The sequence below is a fragment of the Aptenodytes patagonicus genome, chromosome 10 (genome assembly GCF_965638725.1).
Source record: "Aptenodytes patagonicus chromosome 10, bAptPat1.pri.cur, whole genome shotgun sequence".
Taxonomy (NCBI): domain Eukaryota; kingdom Metazoa; phylum Chordata; class Aves; order Sphenisciformes; family Spheniscidae; genus Aptenodytes; species Aptenodytes patagonicus.
Genome location: NC_134958.1, coordinates 24,331,651 through 24,346,715, shown reverse-complemented (window position 1 = coordinate 24,346,715; position 15,065 = coordinate 24,331,651). Strand labels below are relative to the sequence as shown.

General features: G+C 55.5%; 1 protein-coding gene across 1 annotated transcript in view; it reads right to left on the bottom strand.

The window, feature by feature from the left end:
- Window positions 1-742: 742 nt before the first annotated feature.
- RBPMS2 (RNA binding protein, mRNA processing factor 2) overlaps window positions 743-15,065 on the bottom strand; it is a 30,344-nt gene continuing 16,021 nt past the window's right edge. The window contains exons 5-8 of the mRNA XM_076348751.1: window positions 14,194-14,344; window positions 13,372-13,520; window positions 2,236-2,305; window positions 743-1,966 (exon numbers count right to left, since the gene is read on the bottom strand). Of these exons, the coding sequence (XP_076204866.1) occupies window positions 2,243-2,305; window positions 13,372-13,520; window positions 14,194-14,344 (363 nt within the window). The 3' untranslated portion in view covers window positions 743-1,966; window positions 2,236-2,242. The remainder of the gene's footprint in view (window positions 1,967-2,235; window positions 2,306-13,371; window positions 13,521-14,193; window positions 14,345-15,065) is intronic.

Genomic DNA, 15,065 nt, shown 5'->3' with positions numbered 1-15,065 from the left:
GGCTTTAGGAGCACCCCATCGCAGGGACGCGCTGAATCCAGCCACAGGGACCCCTTTGGCACAGCGGGGAGACCCCCCAGGCCCCCCCTCCCCGGGGATTTAAGCAAGCTGCCTCCAGCACATCTACAGGCAGCTCCCGCTGTAACATCCAGCCCCGCTTTCATCCCGCCAGGACAACCACCCCCTGCCCCAGGGCTGCAGTTCCCACGGCTGTTTTAGCAGGTACAGATAAGGCCACAAAAAGAGTCGGCAGCCCCGGCCAGGGCGCCCTGCACCGGAGGAGGAGCTGGTCAGGCGTGGGGCGATGCTGCAGCTGCAGAGGACGTTTGCCTTCTATGGCCATCTCTCCTCGCTGCACCGCTGGCGGAGAGGAACAGCGCTGGCACGGAGGAGAGGCCCTCAGCCTCCACAGGCACTGGGGGCAGAGGGGGGGGGAAAGAACAAAAACACCCAGAAAAAGCTCACGGTTGCCCTCTGGGAGACCTCCAGAAGAGCTCAGCAGCATCAACAGCCCCTCCAATACGCACCCATGCAGGCAAGGACTTGCCCTCCTCCTAGCGGGGGGGGGAAGGGAGGAAGATGCCCCAACCCCACTTGTGGTCTTCAGCAGCATCCCAGACGAGCCTGCATCCCTCCAGGCAGGGCTGGGGACCCGGGCAAGGAGGGGAAGGGGTACAGGTACCGCTGAGCCTGAAGCATCCCAACCCAGCCCCAGAACAAAAACCACAACAGACCACAGAAAAAGAGTCACAGCAGCCTCTGGGTATATATATTTTTTTTTTTTGTTGCATTTCATATATTATCCAGTTTCACATTCTCATAGGATCAGTTCTCAAATCTTTTAGTACAAGCGAGACAGCCATGGTCATATAATACTTAAAGCACTTCAATACCAAGCAATAAGATGCTAAAACAAAAATTGCACAATTTCTTGTTTACTATGCCTGACTGAATCATTGTTACAGAAGACAACCCTTCTCTTTCAAGCTTTTAACTAAACATTAACTTATCTTACAGGATTACAATTTCTCTTCAATAATAATAATAATTAATTGCACACAAACACACAAGAAATTCTTTATGATGCATAAATATTTCCTTATTACACATGGTACAAAAATACTCGTAACTTTTTTTTTGTTCGGTATTCCCATAAGGATGACTGATTATTTGGCAGGACTGGATGCTCTCCAATCAGAAGGATGTGGAAAAAAAAAGTTAGATATTTTACAGCCATTCTATATATAGAAGTCTGAAGAAGAAAAAAAAAATATAATAACCCTGACTTTAAAACCGGAGAAGAATGGATGAGAACAGAAACCCAGTGCATCGTACTTGGAGAGGGAAAAAAAAAAACACATTTTTCAAATTCTTCTGGTCATACTGGGAAGGGGAGGGTGAGGTGGGAGAAGGGGTGAGACAAGGACAGTTAGTATTTCTCAAAGCCAAGTCTTCACCGAGGCAAGATGAAAACCTTGATGGATCAATCCCGTTGGGCCAAGACCTGTTGCTAACGGTTACACAAACGCTAGAACAAACAAACTTACACTCACACATACACAAGTTAAGTGTTTTAATTCATGCCAGAAAACATGCAAAACCCATTGCCTTTCGTTTCCTTCAGCCGAGCCGCCGAGGCAGGACGAGCCTGGGGAAACCCAGGACCAAGCCCCCCCAGCTGGGTTTCGGTGCAGCCGGACAGCGAAGCTCAGTCAGGGAGGGTGTCCTGGGGATGGAGGGAGGGATGGAGGGATAGATGGAGGCAGTGCACGGCCCGTGGCGGGTGGCCACGGCGGCTTCACAGTCCGGGGAGGGGAGATGCCGGCAGCCCCGGGGCGGGGAGCGCGCTGGGGCCAGGCACCTTGTCCGCTGGCCACAAACCAAACCGAGAGGAGTCTGAGCGATCGTCCCTGGCACATCCCTCCGCAGAGAGGCAGGGAGGAGGAACACAAGCCGAGGAGAAACGCTGCGGGAGAGGAGCGGCAGTGAGCGGGGCTGGCTGGATCCCCTCCCCGAGCGGCACCCACAGGCCTTCCCCCGCCCCAGGGCTTGGTGGGTCTCCCTGCTCCCACCGTGGTGGATTTGGCCCCATCACCCATCAATGTAACCCAACTGCATCCTTGGGTAGGTGCGGGGGGCTGAGCCCGAGCTCCCATCCCTCCTCCCCACAAGAGCCCGAGGAGCCCAGGAATGAGCAAGACAAGGACCCGGCTTCAAGAGTAATTAATTACTTACTAATGAACTAACAAAACTGACGAGACTTCCATCCTTGCTGGGTAGCTTCGGAGGGAGGATACCAGCGCATCTGGAAAAAGAAAGCCACGCCAGAGGTCCATGATCCGGGATTATCTCTCTCAACCAGAGCCCAAACCTTCAGCTCCTTCAGGCCACGTACGAGGTACAGAGTAGAGATGTCTCCGGCATGGGAAAGGAGGCTCCAAGGTGAGCCCCAAATACTACTCGAGCAGCATCCCAACCTGGGGCTGCACCGTGCCAGCACTACCCGGCGTGCCGGCCCCACACGGGCCAGCTCTGGAGGCTCATGCAAGGATAGGCTCAGGCTCACCAGGCACTGGGACCCAGCCAGGTCCTCCCTTAAGGAACACGGCAGGATCCCACACGTCTAAGAAGGAAGCTAGCACCCCATCTCAGGGCTTGCCTCAACATCTCAAGTACTTTCTGCCTATTGGCATAACCAGAAAACAGCCCCCAAATTCACACCCATGCCTGGCCCCAGCTCACTAGAACACACAGAACATCACCGTTCAAGCTAGGAAAGCTCCTCACCACCAAGCTATCCATGAAGTTTACCGCTGCAGAAGTGTGCGCGAGGAGGGGCTGTTCCCCCCCCCAGCACGCTCCCACTCCCCCACACATCAAGTTTACATCTTTCCCCCCTGTTCAGGTTTAGGCAGGGCAGAGGAGGCTCACTTCAGGCATGCAGCACCCCAAGGTGGTGGCTGCTCTGCCCTCAGCCAGCAGAAGGAGGCATCTCAAGACCACACATTTAAACCAGACAACCTCTATGCGACACGCACAGTGTAAGAACTGGCTCATCCATCACTGAAGAGACCTGTGAAGTTTCCTAAGCCACAACCCAGCCATCAGAAGAGGCTCCAGGCAGACCACATCATGGGAAGAATGTGGTAGAGCTGCAAACCAGCAAGACTTGGAGGCTTCCCTGGCAGGTCATTGCTGCCACATCTACTGCTCAGGCCTGCTCCTTGCCGACGAAGGACTGCTGGATGGGGACCCAATGAGCAGACATGGGAACAGTAACTGAGCAGACACTTTCCAGCCTGTCAGTAGATGCAGCAAGCTGGCAACATCCAGTAGAATAGCATCAGACATCCAGATGCTCCCGTTTGGTCTGCAAGACCAGTACGTCAGGCTGGGCTGAGCTAGCAGCTTCATGCCTGAGAGCAGCAGGAGATGAGTCTGTGCCACTTGACTGAGCACAGATCCAGCGGGAGGAGCAGCTAGCGGAGCTTGGTCCTGCTGCTGTTTGCAAAGGGAGCTGAAACACAGCAGCCATCTCCCCCTCTTCTGTCTCCCCAGCTGGTGGGAAGAGAGGACAACCCCAGTGCAGACAGGCATCAAGAGCAGCAGGTATGTTCAGGGCTCTGGGTACCAGCAGAATGATGGACTTTGCTTTAAGATGGGTAGAAAAGAGACAGAAAATGCCCTAGAGCCCAGTGTGAGCTCCTCCCCTTGCCAGACCATCCTGGCAAGGTTATCCCCTTGGCTGAACAAGCCTGCCTAGATGCTCCCCTCCCAAGCACACACACCACTCCAGGGCCAGAGGGAAAAAACAGTATTCCCAGACCAGCTCCAACCCCCGTGCATGGCACTTTCCCACTAAGATGAACCCTTGGCCAAGGACAGGCAGACTTTCTTGGAGCAAGGTCCCAGGTCAGTTGAGCAAAGGAAGAGTTGCAGCCACGGCCAAAGCACCTAGTTTGGCAGAGGCTTTGGAGCTCACCTAACCCCTACACAGCTGATGCACTACTGTCACACCAGCAAGGGCAATTCTGCCAGCCTCTTTCTAACAGGGCTCTTGCCAGAGTCAGGTCTCCCCTGCAGGCTGTAAGTGTGCAAGAGACATCAAGAAAGCCACTCCAGGTTGAGATGACAGCTGGCAATGAGGGGGAACAGAAGGTAGGTGTTTTCTAACTACCTAGCAGCCAGCAGGCTGCCTGACCGATGCACTGGATGGCACATGCAACACAAGTCTTGCTGCAAAGTTATCCAGGAGTGGAGATGCAGCCCTGTGTCCCCAACCCCAGCTGCACAAGACCTCAAGAAGCTGCACACAGGTATTCAGAAGAGACAGAGCTGAAGACCAGGACACCCAGAGACAACCCTTGGATTACTCTCCAAGCTAGGCACATCCTCAGTGGGTCCCTTCAAACCCTACTCCCTTTACCCCTGTAAGAAGCAGAAGTCTGACACGCGATGGAGATGCAAAGCCAGAGGCTTTGCATTCATTCCTTTATACAGAGACACGCAGCAAATGGCCAAGACCTTGACACTGCAGCCTCCTTACAGGAGCTGGAGGGGACAACAACCACACAGCTCCCAGAAAACACAGCTGCCTGCGATGGCCAAGTCCTCCCTCCACCATCACAAGGGCTGTGATGCCCATAACTGAGGTCCCTGAGCTCATGCCTGGGGCTGTTCAAGTCCCTCCTCTTGTGATGCTTCCCTACAGGGAGGAGGCCTGCAAGTTTGCAGAGGCTCTGTTCTAGCAGGAGCCTCTCGTCAGCTAAGTTAGATCTGCTGGATCCCAGGCTCCTGTTCAGGCACCAGCTCCACGCTCGAGGCGGCTGTCTGTAGCCAGGCACTCTGGGCTGGTCAGACTCCTTGCCAGACACCTTCATGAGGCATGAGGTGGCTGCTACCAACTCAGCTCCCAGCCGGCCCCGTAGCTTGCTCCATGACACAGCAGCCAGGTGCATCCCAGTCAGTCCAGCCTCACATAGAGGGAATCGAGGTCACGGACATTACCAAGACCCTCTTCCCCAGCGAGGGGTCCCATCTAGTGCCATGACCAAAGCGCTATCTCGGTGCCACACACACCATGCCTTCACTCCTCTGTTAGCCTGTGGAAGGGACCCAGCTCAGCTGCACCTTTGCTCCCCAGCCTGGGGCCACCACGCTGCTCTAGGGCATGGTTGCACTGACTCAGGCCAGGAAGGCTCGCAGCCCAGTGCGGGCAGCAGCATCACTGACACCTTACGGGGCCATCACAGCAGCTGCCAGTGCAAGGACCAGGGTTACTTGTTCCCCCCCAGCCCTGTCACCAGGAGGTGCTTGCTCAGCAGAGCCACATCTCTTCAGCAGCCAGCAGTCCTCCTCCCTGGCCAGTGACTCCCACTCCAGCACCCCTCCCCTCGACAGCTGGAAGTAGTTTCCTCCTGCCCAGCAGTAACAGGAAACTCCCCCTGCGTTCACAAGGCTGCGAGCGCTTAACCCCAAGAGCTGCCTCCATCCCACGCCGGGCTCAGCACGAGCAGCACGGCTTTACGTAAGCGGGCACAGCAGCTGCACACATGCTCCCCCAAGCCTGGTGGCTCTTCATCCCCTCCTCAGGGGGTCTGAGCCAGCTTCTGCCCCACATGCACACCCCGCCCCGAGCCTCCAGCACCTCCAGTTTCAACAGAAATCCTGCTTTTCTCCTAAAACACCCACTGTTCATAGCTCTGGCACTAATAAACCTCCACTTCTGATGGACCACCTCTCCTCACCTTCCTCCTGTAGGTCTCCGACGCTCGTACATGCAAACCCAACCAGCCTGACTCACAGTGGCCCCACCTGCCAGTAGCACAGCCCTGCAGCCAGAGGGGCTCAGCCTGGAGGCTGGCAGGAGCTCATGCAGATGCTATGATCCTGGGTACAAGCCAAGGCTCTGACATGCTGGCAGGGTGAGGGAATGACCTGCCAGGTCTTTCAGCCCACAGAAAGATTAAGGGCTTGATGAGATGAGGCGGGAACACCCCCTCACTAGGAGGGATGTTTCTGAAACCAGCAGAAAGCACTGGAAGAACCAGATGGGAGGCAGCAGCTAGCCAAGAGGACATGCTCTTTAGGACAGTGGCACCTGCCAAGGCAGTTTTCTCTTCACATCCCTCAAAGTGTCTCAGCTCCTTGTTTTTGCCAGGGAGTAGAGAGACTCTGCAAACGGGGGGCTCCCGGAGCCATCTGGAAGAGGAGACCAGCACCATGAGAGACTGCGAAGGGTTGTCCCAAGAGGATTGCAACCTGGCAGGCCAAGCCAGAGCACTTCCCTGTAGGGAGCAAATTTCTCTGAGGGCTTTCGGAAGATCTGTTATCTCTCAAAATACTACGTCTGTCAAGGAGGAAGCTGAGGAAGAGTGAATGGAGATGTCCAACACTGGGCAAGGAAAGCAGAGCAAGGGAGGCTTTTACTGGAAGAGACGCAGTTGTTTCTGGAGCTGCATTAGCTCACAGTTGGAAAGGAGTCTGGCCACACCACTGCAAACATCTCCTGCTCGCCTGCCCGTAGGGACGAGACGGACATCGCCAGCCGACTGCAGCCAGCCTCGTGCTGCCGTATTCAACATCTGCCCCAGAAAACAGCTGGAAGAGAAATTTGTGCCTCTGCCTGCCACCTTCCAGAGGCCAGGTGAAACATCCAGAAGTGAAGAGCCTCTCCCTTGCTGCAGCACAAGACCAGCGCTAGCTAAAAATCACAAAGAAGTGATAAATGGGGCAGATAAACACCCCATCAGCTCTTCACTCTCCTTGTCAAGTCCTCCACTGTCTCTCCCAATTACCCTCAGAATTCAAATTTCCTATCTTGCCCACCATCCTTATGGAGAGAGATTCCTTCAGCAGAAAAAACAGAGGGGGGAAGGGAGGACTGAATACACAGATCCATCCCCAAGCCACCTTTAGCTTGGATGGCCTGCCTTTCCTCCTTAGTTACTTCTAGGTCTGCTTATCTTTGCTCTGCAGTCAGCCCCAGCATCTTGTGGTGCTCAGAGCTATCCCTACAACTGGAACGGACCCAGCCACCTCCCCAGGTACCAGAAAGACCCCCTGTGCAGGCAGGGACAAAGCACTCCGTTGTGCTCCTGGGAGCCGGTAGGACCCCAACCAGCACATCCAAGAGCTGCATCTAGTTACCAGCTGCTGACATGCAGAGTGGCATCTTCAATTGCGCTGCTGAGACAGCCTCACCCCAGCAAGCCACAAGCACTTCACGGTCACCACTTCCCCCAGGCTGCGGGTCACTGGGTGCAAGCCTTGGGCAGACTACATTGGTGGCCAGCAAGAGCTGCTCTGCTCCAGCTGGAAACACAGCTGATGGGAACATGACCCAGGGCAGGCAAGGACAGCCTGCAAAGGTGCACCCGCAAGGCGCTAACCTCATCCATTAGTGCTCTCTGGACACATGCCTCCAAGCCTCAGCAGCGGGCACTTCACCCAAGCCACCTGCTTCCAGGGTCCTTCAGGGGGCTGGGTTGAGGAGATGAGCATCCAAACGTTTGTATGCTGTGTAAGACCCAAGCAGCTCAGCCCACCACCAAGAAAACCTTGCTGCAGAGAAATCAAGCACACACATCTCCCCAGGCAGCTATGGCGAGGGAGAGCTGGAGGATCAGCACATCATCTCACACCATGTTGAGGAGCATGCAGAAGACGACAGGCACTGGTCCATCCTGTTGCTTAGGAGTGTTTTAACAGGCATCCATCCAATGCCTTGTACCCCCCTCTGGGCCTTGAGGCAGCTTATGCTACAGCTCATGGAGACACAGCCATCTCACAGACTGCAGCAAACAAGCATTTCTCCTTTTCCCAGAGCGGAAGCGAGTTGTGCTGCTTTCCTTTGGGTTGAGCTAGCCAGGGAGAGCCAGTGCTGGCCAGAGGCCAGGAAGTCACTTCTGATGGCATCTCAGTCCCGTTCGCTCATCAGGCGTGACTTAGTGAGAATGGCTGCTCAGCAGGTGCCTGGAGGAGCTAAGAGCATCTCCTGCCTGCTTTTCTCTGGCTAGGAGGAAACGGCTGGCCTGGGGAGAGCTTGCTCAGGGCTGCTTGGCCAGCTATGCCAGCACTAAGTCACTGGATTTTAGGAAGACACCGTAACCATGAAGGTCTTGAAGAGTACTTCATACCTCCGGGAAGCATGGAGGTTGCCCAGAAAAAAAAAAAAGTCCTACATGACAGCCCCAACAAATAGGCAACAAGTTACTAGGCACAGAAAATCTGTCACTGTCTCCAGCCTCCCATCCCAGGGAGGGTCTATCAGAGCTTAGCTGCCACAACATGAAGTTCAGGAGATTTTGCAGATGGGACCATGAAGTGAGTCCAGAGGTCAATGGTGCACACAAAGGCAGGATCCCCATTATCCAGCAGATCCACCATGGTGGCCATTGCTTGGTGCTCCAGGGCTTAGCCAGGCTGGTGGCACCCAGGTGGTCATGCACCCAGCAAACAGCAGCATCCCAACAGAAGGCAGTACTCGAGGAGGAGCACAGCACCTGAGATCACCCCAGCAGATCTTCCCCACACTCCCAGTTCTCTAGGGCCAGCACCAGATCACAGCCACTGGGATCTGCCTCATGTCCATCCACAACAGCAGCCGCTGCTCAGGAGATCCAGCTTGCTCTGAGCCAGCCCAGGCAGCAAACAAGAGGGAAAGGGTTTTTTTGGAGCACTAGCCTCTCCTTCCATCAATGGGCTCTGCCTCAACTCAGTGCTGGGAAGCCTCAGGGTCCTGCTGGGCTCTTGCACCACCACCACACAGCCATGATCCAGGACTGCTGCTTCCACCCACCACTCACTTGGACAGGTCCCAGCATCAGAGACCCACCTCCACCATCTCCTGGAAGCTGCTAACAGCAGCAACGTGGATGCTCTGAGGGCACCTTGGGCAGCCCACCCCCAAAAGGATTGGCATCTGTGAGCTTTCAGTCCATGACCTGCTCCCTGCCTTGGAAGCATCTACCACAGACAGTCTCCTGGGCTCTGGGTACCCAACACATCAGCCTAGTCTCCTACAAGCACCACGTGGTAACCACCACCAGCCTCACCCATGTTCTTATGAAACAATCCTGCATCCAGCCCCTGCTTTCCAGGGCAAGTCCTGCCCATAGAGTTCAGCCCTCAGGGGTGCTGCCACAGCTGGAAGCATCTCTTTGCAGAAGAGCTCCAGGAGCATTGATAGCCCCTGGTGTCTCCTACTGCCCAGAGCCTGGCTTAGAGGCACTCCAAAACAAGTGGTTTCACATCAAAGACGCAATGCAGCCCAACTCCATCACACAGGCAACAGATGAAGCTGTTCACCAGGTCCAAGCAGAACAAGACAAGCTGTATCATTGCCTCTATGCTTGTGTCAAGCTCTCCCCATCTTCCCAGGAGACCAACTCTGCACATCTTTGCACCTCCCAGTCTTTCAAGAGCAAAGGCAGACCTGGGCCCCCATCTTTGATGACTTACATCACTACCACACAGAGGAAAAAAGTCTACCCAGAACGGTAGGAGAGTGAGCCAGGACTCTGTTCCTTCAGTTAGAGCTGACCACAGCAACCATCCTCCCTGCCAACCAGTCCCAGGCCAGGCCATCTTCCCTCTTCCCAAGCTCCCAGTTTCCTATGCCGCTCCCATCTCTCCCAGGCTGCCCGTTCCCTTCGTTACGGCTCACAAGACCTGTGTCCTGCCTGTGATTTCAGGTTGCAAGAGAGAAGCCAAGCTCCAGGTAGGAACTTGCTCTGTTTCCAGTAACTGGAGAGGAAAGAGGTAAGATTAGACCCATGATTAAGGGCAGGGTCTGTCCCGGTATGCAATTCTGGAACAAAGTGACCGGCAAGTGCTGTTGTCTAACGTGCCCGCTAGAATTTAGTTGTGTGCTATCACTATCACGTCACTCACCTCCCCCACCGTGTGCCAGGAGTGAGGTCAAGGTGTATTTCTGGTTGCCCTCGAAGGGTCGTGGTTGGGGAGAAACCAGGTTTCTTTCATGCCGAGTGGCAGGGTTGTCTCTGCCTCGGCTCAACCGGGCTGCTCCCTTCCCACCGGCGGGACCTGGCTGAGCCTGGCTCAGCTGGGAGGAGTTGATGTAAGATGGTGCCATGCTGTGTGCGCCATGTCATGTGCTGCCAAGTTGGAGATGTGGGTTAGAAAGAAGGCCTGGTATCTCATTCCCCAGGCTCTGGTGGGTGGGTAGCGTGAGGCCCATGCACTGGGTTGCCAAGGAGATACGGGCTACAGAGATGGGCAGAAGCTTGCAAATCCCATGGTGCACCTTGGAGGAGAGATGGTTACCTTACCAGTCTTTCCAGACGTGGCTGCCATCATGCTTAACACTTCTAGGAATGGAGCTGTAGTACAGCCACTCCACTAGCTGCAATAAGGCATCACTAGGGTGTCCCATCTCCAGGGACAGCTCTGAGCTTCAGGGCTAGCCTGCGCTGGCATCATGGCTGGAGTTCACTAGGGACATCAAAGGAGGGATTTGAGAGAGGGTGGGAGGGAAGGCAGATGGGACAGTCTTAAAGTCAGTGGAGTCCCCACAGGTAGAGGCTCTTAGCGGTGCAGGGTCAGGCCACAGTCACATCTACAGCAGCCTGGTGCCTGCCGGGAGCATCACCGTGGCACGGCAGTGCCGGGAGCAGCCGCCATCAGTCTCGTCTGCGAGCAGCTTACCAACAGCTCCCAGTGCACGAGCCGAGGCCAGGCCAGCCTCGCACCATCTCCTGCCCCTCATCACTCCTGCCAGCCCTCTGGGCAGCTCTTCAGGAGGTTGCATAGGTGCATCGCAGAGGGCGGACACCTCCTCTCCCGCTCACTACCAGACTTGAACACAGAGCTGCGAGAGGACGAGCACTTCAGGTTTAAATCTTTTGCGACAAGCTCTCAGTTCAGCTACAGCCTCCAACTTCATGCCTGCTTCAGGACTGGTTGCTGTGGAGCTGCTACAGCTCTGGCCATCTCCATGAACGTCCTCCAGCCAACACCAGTCTCAGGAGGAAGAACTGCAGCTGTCCTGGAGAACAACCCATGTGCCCACGCCCCCCCGCCCAGCAAGGCAAACCAGCCCCTAACAGTGAGAGCAGAGGGCTCAGCACACCAAGACTAAGGTTGCACCTTTCAGCCCAGTTTGTGAGCAAAAGTCATCTCACTGACTCGCTCCACCCTCCCTGGCTCTGCAAGGGAGAGGGCTCCAGCCTGGAGACCAGGCAGCTCAGAGCTGCCAGCCTGAGTAATGTTTAACCCCATAAAACTTTATTGGTAACGTATACTGCGCCAGAATGTCTCCCTGCGAGGTCACTGCCGGCTCAGGCACAATGCAGCAAGGAGCGGCTGTAACTGTGCGGCTAGCCCAGCTGCTCTTCAGAAGAGAGCTGGGTCCAGCCATGGCCACAGCCTGGAGGGGCTACACTGGCTCCCTAAGGCTTAGGGGCACATCACCACTTATGGACCTCCTTGGGCAGGGAGTTCTACCTATACAGGGAGCTCCCTGGAGCCTCAGGGTCATTCTTCAGGCCAGAAGACCTCTTTGAAAGCCAGTAGCTTGCCAACTGGAGGGCAGGAACTAAGACCCCAGAGGGAGAAGATCTGGCTGAAGGCCTCCTTGATACCCTCCCACTTCAGGAGAGCAGAGTTTTTCTCCCCCACCATGCACCATAAAGTTTTGGTGTCTAACCCTTACACTCAGGGTCCCCACACAGTCACTGATGATCATCCTTGAAGGAACTGCAGTAATGGTTCCACCTCCCTCAGCCACCTCAGCCAGGCCAGAGGGGTTTTTTATCCTGGTCCTCCCTGCCAGGGGCAATTCAACCAGCAACAGCCCTTGGCTCCACCACCCTACACACAAGGGGCAGGGAAAGGAAGACATCTGCTCTCCTGGGCTACCCAGGAGCAGAGCACACTCCTGTAGTTATGGGCACCATCAATAACTTTTGGAGAACACTAGCAAGCACAACCCTCCCAGTGAAGGACCAGCTTGGCTCTGGAGGTCCTTGGAAGAACAAGCCAGTGCCTGGTCCTGCCCTGGGCCCCACGTACTTCTTGCCTACCCTGCAGGAGCTTCAGCCCAACGCTAGCTCACTAGTAGAAAGGCAAAAGCAGTAGAGGCCTGCAGGTGTGTAAGGGGCAGGACAGACAAGCCTACACAGGCCAGGAGTTTGCATCCCCTCCACATTGCATTTGTGAAACAAGCTTGGGTTGAAGCTGGACAGTTACAGTCAAGATGCTGGCAGGAAGCAAGAGGATGCCCAAGGGCCAACCGAGCTGACCGTCAGCCAGGTGGACAAGGTGAGGGAGCACAGCTCTTCTTCCTCTCAGTTTAAGCAGGGAAGAGTGGAGCTAAACACCCTGCTCGGCAGGGCAGAGAGCAGAGGTTAAGCCCCGATGCTCTGAGGTCTAAGCCCAGAGTCCCACTGCCCTAGTCCCCCGTGGCATTACCACAGGAGCAGAGACCAAAGCAGGCAGAGCACAGCTGGCTGGTAACACCCAGCAGGGCAGGGACAGGGGCTCCAGGTTCTCCTGTACAAGTGCTCCAAACCAAGCACCTTAATCTGGAATTAGGACACTACTTCTCTGTTTTGGCTTTCCCTTTGCATTTCCATGGTTTCGGGGACTTCATGCTCAGCAGGGGGGTTGGTCTCAGTATATTTAATGTTTCCAGTTTCAGACCAGTACAGGCATCCCTACACCTCCATCTGTCAGCAAGCATACCCTGGGACCCCAGGCAGCTGGTTGCACCACCACCAGCATTTCCAGAGGCTCATACACAGAGTGACCCTCTCTAGCCTGCATCCAGGGTGGCCAACACCACTGTCCCATCAGAGTTCCTCACTGTGGCAAGGCTCTGATCACTCAACTCCTGCAGGACATCCTCCTCCAGCTTCAAAAGTACTTGAGTCACTTGGCCCAAGGGGGTCCCAGCTGAGCCCCTCAGCTTCAGCACCAAACTAAGCCTGTTGCCTTCCCTGTGACTTCAAGGAGGACATTTCATAGCTATTTTATTTGCTGGCAGGTAGCATTTCCTCCCAGCAGTCCCACAACACAGTTCTCCGGCCACAGGGACCAGCAAAGCCAGCCAGAAATTGAGCCCTTACTTTCTGCCATCTGCCTGCCTCTCGCAGGGAAGCAGGCTGGACCTGCAGGGTCAGAAATCATCGTCCAGCTCTGACTACTCTCAGCCATGTAGACCTCTCCCCTGCGGTTTGCTCAGGGCTGGGGGGGCCCCCCATGCACTTCAGCCGGGAGGAGGCTTTGCCCAGGAGCCAAGGTGCGGAGGCCAGGGTCGAACCAGCCAAGCAGAGACCCATAGGAGCGAGCACCGGGGCAGGGCAGAGAGGAGAGCCCGGTTCCTGGCACGGGACACGGGGAGTGACTCACCTGAGCGTGAAGAGCAGCGGCCGCAGCGGCGGCTGCTGGGTACGTGAAGGCAGCATGGGGGATGGCAGGGGTTAGCTCCGTGGTGTACAGTGGGTAGGGAGCCCATGCTTCTGGAGACGCTGGAATAAGAGCCGCTCCAGTCAGGTCATCTAGACAGGGGGAGACAAGGTAACAGCATCTCAGTAGCTGGCCCCAACAGCCTGCTTCGGGGACAGGCTCTGGATTTCCAACCCCAAACTAAAGCTTTGCACTGCCATCTCAGTGAGGTATAACATACAGCACCCCTGCAGCATCTCTGTGACCAGCTGCTCCTCTGACCTCCCAGCCTTGCCAAGGGAGGCCAGGAACATGCTCCATCACTGCTCAGGGCCCCACATGGGCTTTGGGCAGGCTGGTTCACACACGCAGCACAGGGCTGGTGCCACAGGATGGCAGGACAGAAGACAGGGCTCTCAGCACCATGTTACAGGCTGCCCAACAAGCCTCAGCAGGGCTGCTTGCCCCACCAGGCTATGCTGAGGGTGCATGGCACAGGACTCGTCCTTTCTGCTTCACACCTAGAGAAGGTTTAAAGGACTTACGGTATCACTTGAGCTACCAAAACCAACTCTGCTCTCCCATCACTTCTAGTGTTGGCCAGAAGCCTTACCAGATGCCTGTTATTCTCCTTCATCCCTAACATGCTGGCCTTCCTGCACCAGGCAGGTTTCAGCCAGAGCATACGTCAGTATGGTTTCCTTTCTACCCTGGCAGCATTCCCAGGGTTGGGCATCTCCCAGGTTGGGCCAGCCACGACCTCAAAGTCCCTCCCAGCATACTCACAGGGGTCCCGTGCAATGAAGTGTGCGCCCAAGGCAGGGTGGATATTGGTGGGGTTTGGCGTGGCCATCAGCTTGCTCTTGGCCATCTTTGTGTTGGCTTTAGCAAACTCTAACCGCAAGGTCTGGGGGTTCTCTGGGTCGAAGCGGATGCCCTGTCACAGAAGAAAGCACAGGAGTCTCTCAGAGGTGAGGTTTCCAGTCCAAGCACAGGCTGTGTCTATTCATGGAGCAAAGCCCAACCGGGGAACCAAGGCCATCACACTGCAGTCACATGCCCAGATCTTTGTCACCTCACTGCAATGCTCAATCTCCCACATGCTTGTATTTCTATGTTTAGCTGGCCTAGGACCACTGCTTCCAACATGAGGGACACAGTTTTGCTCCTTATGTGCAGTTCACCAACCAGCATAGCAGTGATGGCTACCAACACTGGTCAGGAAAGATCTGTCTGCTGGAGCTGGGATAGCCCCATCTATGCTGGAGCTCCTATCTGCGGTGCTGCTACATCTACTGCCGGCCTGGGCAGAGACACTAGCACGTGCCCCAGTGCTCAAGGCAAGTTCTACAGCAGAGCAGAACCAGATCAGCATGTCTTGCTGCCTAGATCCCACTAACTTCTGCAGGCCTACATGGGATGGAGATCGTTTTGGGTGTGCCTGCCACGTTGACCATCCTCAAGTCTTTTTCTTGAGCTGCAGCAGTGTGGAAACGCTGCGAATGTGCTAAAGAGCCTGTACCAGACAGCTTTGGCCCTGCCTCATGCCCTGCCATGGAAACAGCAGCATGGGAAGGCTGGTTTCCTCCCTTTCTGAAGCAAGTACCTTCTGGTTGCAGAGGTCCCAGGAGGCCAGGACAAGGACCTGCTTTGCTGAA